Source organism: Phragmites australis, chromosome 9 (genome assembly GCF_958298935.1).
Source record: "Phragmites australis chromosome 9, lpPhrAust1.1, whole genome shotgun sequence".
NCBI classification, from domain to species: Eukaryota; Viridiplantae; Streptophyta; class Magnoliopsida; order Poales; family Poaceae; genus Phragmites; species Phragmites australis.
Window position 1 is genome coordinate 32,983,127 of NC_084929.1, and position 13,116 is coordinate 32,996,242.

The 13,116-nt window shown below is 45.8% G+C and overlaps 2 protein-coding genes across 3 annotated transcripts; both read left to right on the forward strand.

Moving 5' to 3' along the window:
• The first annotated feature begins 1,376 nt into the window (after positions 1 to 1,376).
• LOC133929263 (putative leucine-rich repeat receptor-like serine/threonine-protein kinase At2g19230) lies at positions 1,377 to 5,361 on the forward strand. The gene is made up of 13 exons (XM_062375956.1): positions 1,377 to 1,500; positions 1,590 to 2,349; positions 2,430 to 2,710; positions 2,808 to 2,946; positions 3,029 to 3,100; positions 3,185 to 3,256; positions 3,348 to 3,428; positions 3,527 to 3,684; positions 3,783 to 4,045; positions 4,156 to 4,282; positions 4,358 to 4,426; positions 4,555 to 4,747; positions 4,846 to 5,361. The coding sequence occupies exons 1-13, from the start codon at positions 1,383 to 1,385 to the stop codon at positions 5,168 to 5,170; spliced, it is 2,658 nt and encodes an 885-aa protein (XP_062231940.1). The 5' UTR covers positions 1,377 to 1,382; the 3' UTR covers positions 5,171 to 5,361.
• A 2,109-nt stretch (positions 5,362 to 7,470) lies between these two features.
• Positions 7,471 to 12,557, forward strand: LOC133929266 (pentatricopeptide repeat-containing protein At1g09410, mitochondrial-like). Of its 2 annotated transcripts, none has more exons than XM_062375957.1 (5): positions 7,471 to 10,686; positions 10,978 to 11,072; positions 11,176 to 11,222; positions 11,334 to 11,442; positions 11,553 to 12,557. In XM_062375957.1, exon 1 carries the CDS (start codon positions 7,591 to 7,593, stop codon positions 10,387 to 10,389), a length of 2,799 nt encoding a protein of 932 aa, XP_062231941.1. In that variant the 5' UTR covers positions 7,471 to 7,590; the 3' UTR covers positions 10,390 to 10,686; positions 10,978 to 11,072; positions 11,176 to 11,222; positions 11,334 to 11,442; positions 11,553 to 12,557. The 2 variants fall into 2 exon arrangements, with proteins under 2 accessions (XP_062231941.1, XP_062231942.1); XM_062375958.1 differs by having other exon boundaries at positions 11,601 to 12,557.
• The last annotated feature ends 559 nt before the right edge of the window (positions 12,558 to 13,116 follow it).

Sequence of the window (13,116 nt, forward strand, 5' to 3'; positions counted from 1 at the left end):
GGCGTTACAATCACTGTCGATTCAAAAACTGATAGTAATATAGTTTTTAACTAGTAATGATGACTTTTTTCTGTAGTAGTGTGGTGTAAGCAGCAACGACTTGTGTAGCGAGGAGGGGAGTGGGGATATGAGTGTTTTTAGTGCTTGTGGCCGGGCAGTAGTGTTATGGCAGACATCAAGCTACTGTTGCCTATGGCCTGCTTTAAGACCACCCCACAATGTTTGTTGTCTACTACAAGTCCTTATTATCCCCTTTTCCGTTGTGGCTGCTCCAAGCTAAGCACAGCATTCCAACGGTGTGGTACTGCTATGGCCGGATAGTAGTGCTATGACCGATATCAAGCTGCTGCTGCTGTTGCTGCTTATGGTCTGCTTTACTATCCCCTCATATTTTCCCATTGTGGCTTCTCTAAGCTAAGCATAGCATCCCAATGGTCTGTCTAGGTGAAGCTTGGCCAAGCGGCTAGCTGAGCCAGAAACCCAACGGTGTAGTGTTTGCCAAGCCTAGCAAGCGACTTGACCATTTTTATAATATGATTTGTAACGATGCACAAGCGTTTAACTAGTAATTCTAGACATAGTAATTCTGATATCTAGTGTAACGTTCAAGCTTCCCTGGTCTAATGGTAAATCACAAGTTTTCAAGTGTGAGCTTGTCAATTTAAAGATTGAAGTTCCATTCTTCCTCCTTAATTGTGGAAAACAAGTGGTAGATCCTCGTTTATATTCTAGTTTTTCCTTTTAAAATTATTAAAAAAAAAGAAGAAGAAAAAGAAAAGTTACAGATTGTCATGGGCAACCAAATTCAATACTCTACAATAAAAGAAAACCAGCGAAGTCGTTGACTAACTCAGTCAAGTCAACTCCTCCCCGAGTCCATACGAACAGCTTGTTATTTCTCCTTTTCTTTTTCTGAAGCGGTAAGGTTATCACCTCCCAAGCATCGTGTCCTGCACTGTGTGGACAAAGCTTGCTTACACTAGTATTGCAATGTTGCGCAAGGTCCATGGGAACATGAATGGCAGATTCAACGTATACTACTGTTCACGTACTACTAGCATGGAGCGTTGTAAAAGTCCTCTAACATGAACCGGAGCTCACAGATCGCGATTCATCTGTCCAATCTGTGTTGTGATTCCGAGTGTTGACTAGGGCTGCGGCGCCGTTCGAGAGCTGCAGTGTGCAAACTGGCTGTGGATGTGGTATCGATTAATCATTGTTCCGTGGATCGGTTGATGCGATTAATTAATTAATTTAGTCGAACAATTAAAATTCCTTTTGGTTTATTGTCTATGGCCGTAGGTTAGCAAACGTATATTTTGTACGAGTCCCAATTGCTGGATGCTGTGTGGTACTGTGGTGGCATGTGCGCACGTAGTGCAATGGCGCGATCAACGCCGAGAACAATGGCGGCCCGGTCGTGGCTGCTCCAGCTCGTCCTCGCAGCCGCCGCCGGTGGCGTGCTTCGAGTTCGTGGACAGGGCTTGCCCGACAGCACAGGTGAGCTCATGATCTCGTTCGCTAATGCACCTCACACCGTCGCATTTGCAATGCAGTCAAAACCATCTCTTTTCGTTGCGGCGGCGCAGGATTCGTAAGCATAGACTGCGGCATCCCGGAGAAGAGCAGCTACGTGGACGGCGTCACCAAACTGCCGTACGTCTCGGACGCCGGCTTCACCGACGCCGGCTCCAACCACAACGTCTCGGCCGAGTACATCAACCCGTCCTGCTCCAAGCGCTACCTCAACTTGCGCAGCTTCCCGGACGCGGCACGCAGCTGCTACACCCTCGGCTCCCTCGCGCCGGGGTCCAAGTACCTCCTCCGGGCCACGTTCATGTACGGCAACTACGACGGGCTCAGCCGGCCCCCGGTGTTCGACCTCCACCTCGGCGTCAACTTCTGGACAACGGTGAACATCACCGCCGCCGACCTTGCGGTGCTCGCCGAGGTCATCGCCATCGTCCGAGACGACGTCGTGCTGGTTTGCCTGGTGAACACCGGCTCCGGGACGCCGTTCATCTCCGGACTGGACCTGAGGCCCCTGACGAGCACGCTGTACCCGCAAGTGAACGCGACGCAGGGGCTGGTCCTGCTCGCCCGGCGCAACTTCGGGCCGAGCGATAGTACGGTTGTGGTCAGGTACCCGGACGATCCGTACGACCGCGCGTGGACCCCGTGGAGCAACCCGGCGGAGTGGTCGGAGATCTCGACGACCGAGAAGGTGGGCGGAACAGCCATGGCGGCGCCGTCCGCCGTGATGCAGACTGCCATCACGCCCCTCAACGCCTCCAAGAACATCGACTTCTCGTGGGACGCCGTGCCGAACCAAGTCTATCCCGCGCCCGGGTACGAACTACGAACGTACAATCCACACACAATGCGTTTTTACTCCATTCCTAAGCTCTTGTGCCTCTGCATCAATGTAGGTACATCAGCAACGTGCACGTCGCGGAGTTGCGGAGCCTAGCCGGGAACGCAACACGCCAGTTCTACTTAACCATCAATGGCAAGCTTTGGTACGGTCTCCCAGAAACGCCGCATTACCTCTTCACCGATGTCATCTATGACAGGGAGCCACACCAAGGTTTCAACCAGTACAACGTCTCACTAAACGCCACGGCGAACTCGACGCTGCCGCCGATCATCAACGCCGTTGAGGTTTTCTCAGTCATCTCCACGGCCAACATTGGCACGGAAGCACAGGATGGTGAGTGAAGAACCATGTTGATTAATAATGAGGTGTATCGATAGAACATGGCCTTATGACTGTTGCTCTTTGTCTTGACTACTGAAAAATCCGACAGTTTCTGCCATTACGGGGATCAAGGCCAAGTATCAGGTGAAGAAGAACTGGATGGGTGACCCCTGCGCTCCGAAGGCTCTTGCATGGGATGGGTTGAGCTGCAGCTATGACATTTCCGGTCCTCCAAGAATCACAACCGTGTAAGTTCGAATTGAGTACATGAGAAACTGGTGCAATGAAGTCGTCTGAAGTCTGAGCTTTGAACCGTTGGATATGTTACAGAAATCTTTCGTCCAGTGGATTGAGCGGAGATATATCATTTTACTTCGCCAAACTCAAAGCAACCCAGTATTTGTAAGTAGCAAGTTTTCAATCCAAGTTCACATTGAACTTTACTGACTGAAGATACATTTGGCATGTCTGTCATTTCTTTTTCAGGAATTTGTCGCACAATAAGTTGACAGGCTCAATTCCTGATGTCCTTTCACAACTACCCTCTCTGAATGTTATGTAAGTAATTCTCTCCCATGCTGTAGAGTGTAGACATTAGTTTGTGCTCAAGAGTCAAGACATTGACATCCATACTACTTGGTTTGTTTAGAGATTTGACAGGCAACCAGCTCAACGGATCAATCCCCTCAGGGATTCTGAAAAGAATTCAAGATGGCTCCCTAAAGCTGAGGTTAATCCCCATTCTGTTGTCACCATATATATAGGTTTTCCAATATTGACTTTGCTTCTTTATGATCGAAACTGCTAATTGTTTCTTTGTTTCTATAGGTATGGCGACAATCCAAACCTTTGCAACGACGGCAGTTGCAAGTCCACAAAAAAGATGAGCAGCTCAATGCTTGCCGTCTATATTGCTGTTCCAGTAGTGGCATTTGTTGTGGTTGGAACACTAGTGTTATTGCTTTTCTTAATGAGAAAAAAGAAAGGTAATAGTTCGCATATTAACACATAGATTGTTCTACCTGTACCTGCAAGCAACTGTCACTCATACGGGTAATTCCATTCTTGCCTTACAAATGAACAGCAAAGAGCTGCGTAAAGCCACTGAATGGGGTGCGTGACGTGCAGCCGCGATCACAGAACGGCAATGGACATGGCCTGCCGCAGCTGGAGAACCGTCGGTTCACGTACCGGGAACTAGAGGCCATCACGAACAACTTCCAGCGAGTGCTCGGCCGAGGAGGGTTCGGGTCTGTCTATGATGGCTTCTTGAAGGATGGCACCCAGGTTGCAGTCAAGCTGCGGTCTCAATCTTCCAATCAAAGTGTCCGAGAGTTCCTGACAGAGGTAATGCAATCTCTGATCAAAGCTAGTTGGTGCACCAAGATATTGCCAGATGAAGTAGATGTGCAGCTGACTTTGGAGATCTCTGTAATTTTTTTCTTCTTGACATTCAGGTCCAGACCTTAACAAAGATTCATCACAAGAATATTGTCTCCTTGATCGGTTACTGCAAGGATGGAGAGTTTTTGGCGCTTGTCTACGAGCATATGTCAGAAGGAACCCTGGAAGACAAACTAAGAGGTATGCTATTTCAGTTTCATCTGTAGGAGCATCTGAAATTTCTTTCTCAAATTCTACCTTGACGATCCTCTGCAGGGAGAGATCGCAACGCTGGATCTCTGACCTGGAGACAGAGGCTCCGCATTGCACTGGAGTCCGCGCAAGGTAAAATTTCAGATTGATCATTGGAACCTGTTTTACTTGTTGCTTTTGAGGCCATTTTTTAATTGTTTCGCTAGAAATTAACTTGTAGTCTGGTGTGGTCGTTGCCGATGATCCCTTCCCGCGCGCAGGGCTTGAGTATCTGCACAAGGCGTGCAGGCCGGCTTGTGTTCACAGGGACGTGAAGACGTCGAACATCCTGCTGAATGCAGATCTCGAGGCCAAGATCGCCGATTTTGGCCTGCTGAAGGCCTTCCAACGCGATGACGATACCCATGTATCCACAGATAGGGTGGTCGGCACACACGGCTACCTTGCTCCTGAGTACGTATACGCTCTAGCTTTCTTGCTGACCATTTCGAGTAACACAGTTAATTCACAGCTCAAGAAAGTGTCGTGGATCGCATCCTGTGAGTGCACAGGTACGCGGCGGCTCTGCAGCTGACGGAGAAGAGCGACGTGTACAGCTTCGGCATCGTGCTGCTGGAGGTGATCACGGGGCAGCCGCCGATCCTGCGGTGCCCGGAGCCCACGAGCATCGTCCAGTGGGTGCGGCAGCGCCTGGCGCGCGGGGACATCGACGACGCGGTGGATGCGCGCATGCGTGGCGGCTACGACGTCAACGCCGTGTGGAAGGCCGCCGACGTCGCGCTCAAGTGCACCGCGCAGGCGCCCGCGCAGCGGCCCACCATGACCGACGTGGTGGCGCAGCTGCAGGAGTGCCTCGGGCTCGAGGAAGGCCGCTGACCATTTCGCTGGTGCAAGTCGGAGCAGCGCTGCATTTTCGGGAGGGTGCCAAAATTGGCCACCAGCCCTGCATCATGTCATTCTTCAAGTTCTTTGATAATGTCGTTTTGTCAGACAAGGTGGATATCAGCGTACAAATGTTTACACGTTTGACATGTCCAGCATACCCTTTTCTTTGTCAAACTGAATTGATCCGTCCTTCTCATCTGCTGTCATACAAGTCGATCTGTTTTGCTCGAGAAATCATATCATTGTTTGAATTGTAATCAGTTATCTCCAAAGCCATCGGTGCATAGCAATGCTCCATGGACATATTTTTTAGTCTTCTCTATGAGAGTGGTCATGGTAGAAGCAACCTTTAACCCAAGAAAAAAATTTCTTAAATTGTTCTCCTAGAGAGGTATAGGGTTTTTCTATTGGTAGAGAAAACTATAGGTGAAACTCATAAATTCAGATGAATATGCTTATTACAGTCATACAATTTTCTATAGCAAATGTTATGTTTTTTTTTTCCAAAAGACAACCCAATGGTTAGTCCGCTTGCCATGAACACATGAATCTAATTTGAAAGTTATTATTAAAAGCACATGCTCATAGCCAACGAGCACATCACCCAGCATCTCCCAAAAGTCTCTCAAATGTGGATCTACATCCCGAAATTAATGAACATCATGACATAGCGGGAGATCGAGATAGATCTCATAGAAGATCCAGACCAAGTTTCGGAAATCATACTAATTCGGCTAAGGGTGGAGGTTATAAGCCCAACTACCAAGTGGTCAGGAATCATGTTTAGGTGTATTTTGTGACTATTAAAAGAAAATAAGATAAGTGAAAGCAATGTAGCACTCTCATTTATCATTGTCTGGACGCAGCTTTCACAAATAGAAAAAATTTAGAACAACAAATTAAAAACTTGACAAGGAAGATTGTAAAGCGCTTAAATTCTATAGAGCGTGCAAAATGCGCAGGCCACTGCTAGTGATATTGTAACATGAAAAGTGATTACATCCCTATCTTTTACATAATAGACCCTAAGAAAACTGAAAATTACATCAATAAGAATTAGGGTCAATGAACAAATAAATCAGGACCTACCCAGATCCACAAAGAGTCAGCAAGAAAGAGCACATAGACCTGAAGACTTTAAGCACCATTAGGAGGCTCCAATTCCAACACCGCCGGCGGATCCAACGCAACCGACGATGAGGAAGACGAGACCTTGCCACTCTGAACGAAGTGACCCAACACTTTGGAAAATCGCAAGAGATGGGCCCTCTGTGGTACATCGGCCGTCCACTTAGTCGTCTCGGTACTTCAACACTCCAGCGCTGCGGTTCCAGCCGGCGACCCAGAAGACAACACCAGCACTCGCCACAGCGCTCGACTCCAAACTCCAGTCCCTGGCTTGGCGCTGCACCGAAACTCATCTGCCGCCGCGCGCCGCCGGCACCGTAGGATTCGGGCAGCGAGAGACCGAGCACGAGTTGTCGAGTTCCACTGGGCCCACGGGGCGCAACTGCCACGAGCGGTAACGAGCCGGTTCCAAACATTGGGCCGACTGGTCTGCCTCATTGAGCTCGCGGGCCGAAGGGATTTAGGCTAGCGGGCCGCACGCACGATCTGCTGGTGACCGCGCGGCGGCCTCTTCCTCCCGAGAGTCGAGTTTTTTTTTTTATATATTTTCTAACTTAAAATATTAAATAAATATACTCATATCAGAAGGATTAGTAAAAATAAACACTTATCGTCTTCTCGTAATGCAGCCAGCACCTACCATCCCTGAGAGAGCGACAAACAGTCCAACTTTACCACATAACAACGTGAACTCTTACCACTCTCTGAAAGCTCTTACCGCCTATGAATTACTATTTATGACTCTCATTTTCTCTTCCATATGCTCTATTTAAAACAGTAGCCTTCTGCTATTTTAAAAATTTTAAGATTTTTTATACGTGTTTCATAATCCATGTGTAAAATTTTTTAATTGAAATTATCCAAAAAGGCTACGTAAAATTTAAACTAAAATTATCAAAAAAGCTACTTTTATAACTTCTAATAGGGTCTCAAATAAATTTTAAAAAATCTGAAAAAATTCATTAATATCCTTTTTATATGATGGACAAAAGATTACTATTTTGAATAGAGGATATGAGAGATGAAATGAGAGTCATAAATAGTAATTTTGATGAGTACTGTTCAATCCAGGGACCAACTGTCTATTTTTTAAATCTTTCCACATACATGCATTTATTTAATATTTTAAGTTAGAAAATATAAAAATAAAAAAAGCTCCCGAAAGTCTGCAGCGGCGGTATGGCCCATAGGCGTCCTGAGTAAGTTCAGCGGCCGTAGCCGGCGCTCGAGACCCGGCGGTGTATCCGCCGGCCACTGCTCATCCCCCACAACACGCCGCTCCTATGTTGTTTCCGATCAAATGGAGCAAGCCACCGATGGCTTACTGCCAGCACCTCAGCCGCTTCCTCTCATCCGTCACCGCCAAAGCAGCGCCGCCGATCCCCGCGCGGCGCCTCCCCCGGTCTCTCGGCACGTCCGCGCACAGTGCCCGTATCCGGGAGCTCGCCCGCCTCGGCCGCGTGCGCGAGGCCAGGGAGGTGTTCGATGCGATGCCCCTCCGCGACATCATCGCCTGGAACTCCATGATCTTCGCCTACTGCAACAACGGGATGCCCGACGCCGCGAGGTCGCTCACCGCCGCGATATCCGGCGGGAACCTGCGCACGGGCACCATCTTGCTGTCGGGTTACTCCCGTCGCGGCCGCGTGCGTGACGCTCGCAGAGTGTTCGATGAAATGCCCGCTCGGAACGTCGTGGCGTGGAACGCCATGGTCAGTTGCTATGTCAAGAACGGGGACATCTCCCTTGCACGCAGGTTGTTCGATGCAATGCCGAGCAGAGATGTCACGTCGTGGAACACAATGCTTACTGGGTATTGCCATAGCCAACAGATGGTGGATGCAAGGAATCTGTTTGGACAAATGCCAGAGCGAAACTTGGTTTCCTGGACATTGATGATTTCTGGGTATGTCCTGATTGAGCAGCATGGCAAGGCTTGGGACATGTTTTGCACGATGCACCGTGAAGGAATGCCACCAGACCAACCAAACCTTGTATCCGTGCTTTCAGCTGTAAGTCGTTTTGAGAATATTGGCATTCTAGAGAGTCTCCGTGTTGTTGCTCTTAAGACAGGCTTTGAGAGGGACGTGGTCATCGGCACAGCAATGCTTAATGTGTACACTAGGGATGCGAGTATGCTTGACATTGCAATGAAGTTCTTTGAAGGAATGACGGAGAGGAATGAGTACACATGGTCAACCATGATCGCTGCACTATCTCAGGGTGGACGAATAGATGATGCTATTGCTATCTACCAAAGAGACCCTTTAAAGTCAATTCCTAGTCGGACTGCGATGCTCACAGGACTTGCTCGATGTGGAAGGATTAACGATGCAAGGATTCTATTTGAGCAGATTCCTGAGCCTAATGTTGTATCCTGGAACGCCATGATTACTGGGTACATGCAGAATGAAATGGTTGATGAGGCAGAAGAGCTTTTTAACATGATGCCTTTTAGAAACACAATATCTTGGGCTGGGATGATTGCGGGGTATGCACATAACGGGAGGAGTGAAGAAGCATTGGTTTTGCTCCAAGCGCTCCATAGGAATGGGATGTTACCTAGCCTGTCTAGTTTGACTAGTAGCTTCTTTGCTTGTTCGAATATTGAAGCTCTTGAGACAGGAAAGCAAGTGCATTCTCTTGCAGTGAAGGCTGGCTGTCAGTTCAATAGCTATGTATGTAATGCACTGATTACTATGTATGCCAAGTGCAGAAACATAGGTTTTGTGAGACAAATCTTTAGTCGGATGACAGTTAAAGATACTGTGTCATATAACTCTTTTATTACCGCACTTGTACAGAATAATCTGTTGGAAGAAGCAAGAGATACATTTGACAACATGACCAGTCGAGATGTTGTCTCTTGGACTACTATAATATCTGCATATGCACAAGCTGAGCAGGGGAATGAGGCAGTAGAGATTTTCAGAAGTATGCTGTATGAGCATGAATTACCCAATTCACCAATATTAACAATACTTCTTGGTATTGGTGGAAGTCTTGGTGCTTCCAAACTTGGACAGAAAATTCACACTGTCGCTATTAAACTTGGAATGGATTCAGGACTTATAGTGGCTAATGCACTCATATCGATGTATTTCAAGTGTGGTTCTGCAGATACTCTTAAGATTTTTTATTCAATGGAGGAACGAGACATTTTTACATGGAATACCATTATTACAGGCTATGCTCAACATGGCCTTGGAAGAGAAGCCATCAGGATGTATCAACAAATGGAATCTGCAGGAGTATTTCCAAACGAGGTCACTTTTGTGGGGCTTTTACATGCATGCAGCCATTCTGGTTTGGTAGATGAGGGGCGTCAGTTTTTCAAGTCTATGAGCAGTGATTATGGACTAACTCCTCTGCTGGAGCACTATGCTTGCATGGTGGACCTAATTGGGCGAGCTGGTGATGTGCAAGGAGCTGAACACTTTATTTATGATATGCCTATTGAGCCAGATACAGTGATCTGGAGTGCTCTTCTAGGGGCATGCAAGATTCACAAGAATGTAGAAATTGGTAGAAGGGCAGCTGAGAAACTTTTCGCTATTGAGCCATCAAATGCTGGCAATTATGTTATGTTGTCAAATATATATTCCTCCCTAGGGATGTGGGATGAAGTCGCAAAGATACGAAAACTAATGAAAGAACAAGGTGTGAACAAGGAGCCTGGTTGTAGCTGGATGCAGATAAAGAACAAAATGCACTCATTTATCACTGGAGATAAGGAGCACGAGCAAATTCAAGATATATATGCTACCCTCCAGGAGTTGTACACTTTGTTAAAGGCTACAGGCTATGTGCCTGACACAGAATTTGTTCTCCATGACATTGATGAAGAGCAGAAAGAGAGCTCCCTTCTGTACCACAGTGAGAAGCTTGCTGTTGCTTATGGCCTTCTTGTTACACCTAAGGGCATGCCCATACAGATAATGAAGAACCTTAGAATATGTGGTGACTGTCACACTTTCATCAAGTTCGTATCCCATGTCACCAAGAGAGAAATTGACATTAGGGATGGAAATCGGTTTCATCATTTTAGGAATGGAAGTTGTTCATGTGGTGACTTTTGGTGATGCATTATTTTGACTTCAGATGAGATAATGGGAATATCATCAACTTCACAATTTTGTGGAGTTGCAGGAGAGGAAGCAGACAAGAGTATATTGACTAACCAAATTAGTGTACTTTAGCTTGCCACAGGTTATTGGATGCAATATTGAAGAATCTGGCAAGTTCAGCATTTTGCAAACTGATGCATGATATAGTGAACAGTCTGCTGTTAACTGAGTATTTCTGCATATGAATGTTGGCATGTGGAGAGGGTCTAAACTCTAAACCATGCTGTTACCCACTGTGCTCTTTACAGTGTGGTAAGTATCTGTCTCTTCGACATAAATCTTTTATCACTTTGCAAGGTAACTTAGTTATAGGAAACACAAGAACAAAGAAAAGAATGATAGTGCTGCTGCAAGCCTGCAAGAGCTTCCTGCAAGAACTCCATGTTTTTGATAATATATAAACAGCAAATGTAAATTTAGTATCTTTTGGTTCGATTTATTCAGCTTCTTATTAATAATCTTCTGACTGAATTTGGAAGAGTATGTTCACATGTTTTCTTAGGCATAGGCATTATGAGTATATTGTTCTGTTGATATATTCAGGGAAGTTGGCACTCAGCATTGATGAAAAGAAGAGCCATTTCCTATGGCTCAACAAGACAAAAGAGAGTTGGGATCAAGTTCATACTCCTTCCTAGGTAGACATTTGGACCTAACCTTAGTGCTGACTTAGCTTATTATCTGGTTATCTTAAATAGGGCAACCTTCTTTTGTTGAAAATATGTCATTTACTTTTCTTAGGCCTGCATCCAGAATCGTTCACGAGAAACTCTACTTTAGTTTCAAAGGTATGTCCTCCTTTGTTCTGAACTTTCTCCAACTTCCTTTCTGTCATCTAGATGCCTCATTGCCAATGAACTTTCATTGAAAGCTTTAGTTTGTACTCTGTTAATGCCCAGTTTATTGGAGATGATACATCATCTCATTCATTGAGATCGATGATGGAGGACAAAGAAAGGAAAAGAAGGATGTTTGGGCAACAGAACTCAGAGCAATTCGAACTTGAAGGTATTGTCCTCCTTTCTTCTAATTCTCTCTAAGTTTTGTTTGGAAACTTAGATGCCCCATTTCCCATGAACTTTTATTGAAACATTCGTTTCTACTCTATTTGTGCCTAGTTTATTGGAAATGATGCACCAGCACGTCTGTTGGCATTGATGATGTAGGACAAAGAGACTAAAAGAAGGATGTTCAAGCCACTGAACTCAGATAATCACTTAGTTGAACTTTTACACGCTTTCAGTGGTACCACTGTTGTTGAATGCTACAAATTCAATCCTGCATCATAAGTAGATAGTTGAACAGATGGAAATATACTTAAGAGGGGTTAAAGGTACAAATTCAAAGGAATGCGAAGATAGGAGGCCCAATGCTGTGAACCACATATCAAGTGCTACAAATTCAATCAACAACTCTGAAGCTAGAGTGTCAATGGGAAACTCAGATAGGCGGGTAAAATGCTATGAACCATACAGCAAAGGAGTGCTAAGATAGGAAGGTCAACGACTTGGAAGAAAGACTACGAATCTCGGTTGAAGGAGACGAAGGTAAATCGTCAGGCAATCATGATGAGAAATCCTGGAAACGACGGTGAGGGAAGAGGAGCTCAAAAGTGAATGTGCAAGATAAGCTATGAGCTCCCCCCCCCCCCCTACGTTTTTCTGCCGAATGCTGCTACACGTACAGCCCATTTGTAGAACTCTTTTACAACCGAGAGATCAAAGCGCTCAAATCACTTAGGTCGTGTCTCACTTATCAATCAAAGGAACTAAAACACCTGATTGTAACGAAGTTGTACAAATAGGTTAGGTTAAGTATTTTCCTTTTCTACCATTGTGTCAAGGATAAAGTCCAAGATGGGAAATTTCTTCTCTCCCAGTACTTCTATCTGAAGACTGATGAGATCATTATGTGCTCCATCGTCGGTGGTGGTGCTATTATTCGTCCGGTGTGTTGTGTCAAAGCTCAAAAGGATCATAGGTGAATCTAAGAGGCCTGTACAAGTATATTAGTCGTAAATGGACATTGTATGTCACCGTGTGGTGTAGAGAGGTAAACCTGAAATACAGAAGTTTTATTCAATACAGACAATCCGCCCTGAGCAAATAGAGACGCAACAACAATACTGTAAGATGCGTACCGTAAGCTTTTTTTTTTCGAATGCGCAAAGCATAACATTTGTTGTCTGCTTACTCGGCGAAAAGTTATGTTTCTCAGTTGTACCTGAGTCTCATATTGATAGACGGACTCACTTTGCTTGCATTGTGCAAGACTCTTTATTTCCATTTCAGTTCACTGGTCACTACCCCCTCCGGATTGTTGAGTTTGGAAATATGTTTATTCTTTAATTGGTAGTTCGGTGCTGCTCTGGATTATATTTTAAACAGCAACATGGTAACATGAAGTCCACAAAAACAAAATCTTGCTAGAGTGGTCAGCCTCTATCGCTGCATATACGAGCAAAGTCGAAATTGCTAAGCAATTTATCTCCCTCACGGTCGCGAGCTCACGGCCAATGATGGTAGATTCAACCGAGAACACTTCAGTACTTCACCTACCGATGAGAATCAGGTAGCCCCCGACTACGAACCCATCTTTTTTTAGAAGGTTTCAGACAAGCCCACATGTCACCCAGGTGGCCAGGTACTTTTCTTCCTACCCGGCACCAAGCACCAAATACTG

Bases quoted from the DNA above. Each gene is read 5' to 3' on its own strand.
- LOC133929263 (XM_062375956.1), top strand. From the start codon at position 1,383: ATGGCGCGATCAACGCCGAGAACAATGGCGGCCCGGTCGTGGCTGCTC. The intron at 2,711-2,807 runs GTGAGTGAAGAA...AAAATCCGACAG, and splicing joins TGGCACGGAAGCACAGGATG to TTTCTGCCATTACGGGGATC. The intron at 4,748-4,845 runs GTACGTATACGC...GTGAGTGCACAG, and splicing joins CACGGCTACCTTGCTCCTGA to GTACGCGGCGGCTCTGCAGC.
- LOC133929266 (XM_062375957.1), top strand. From the start codon at position 7,591: ATGTTGTTTCCGATCAAATGGAGCAAGCCACCGATGGCTTACTGCCAG.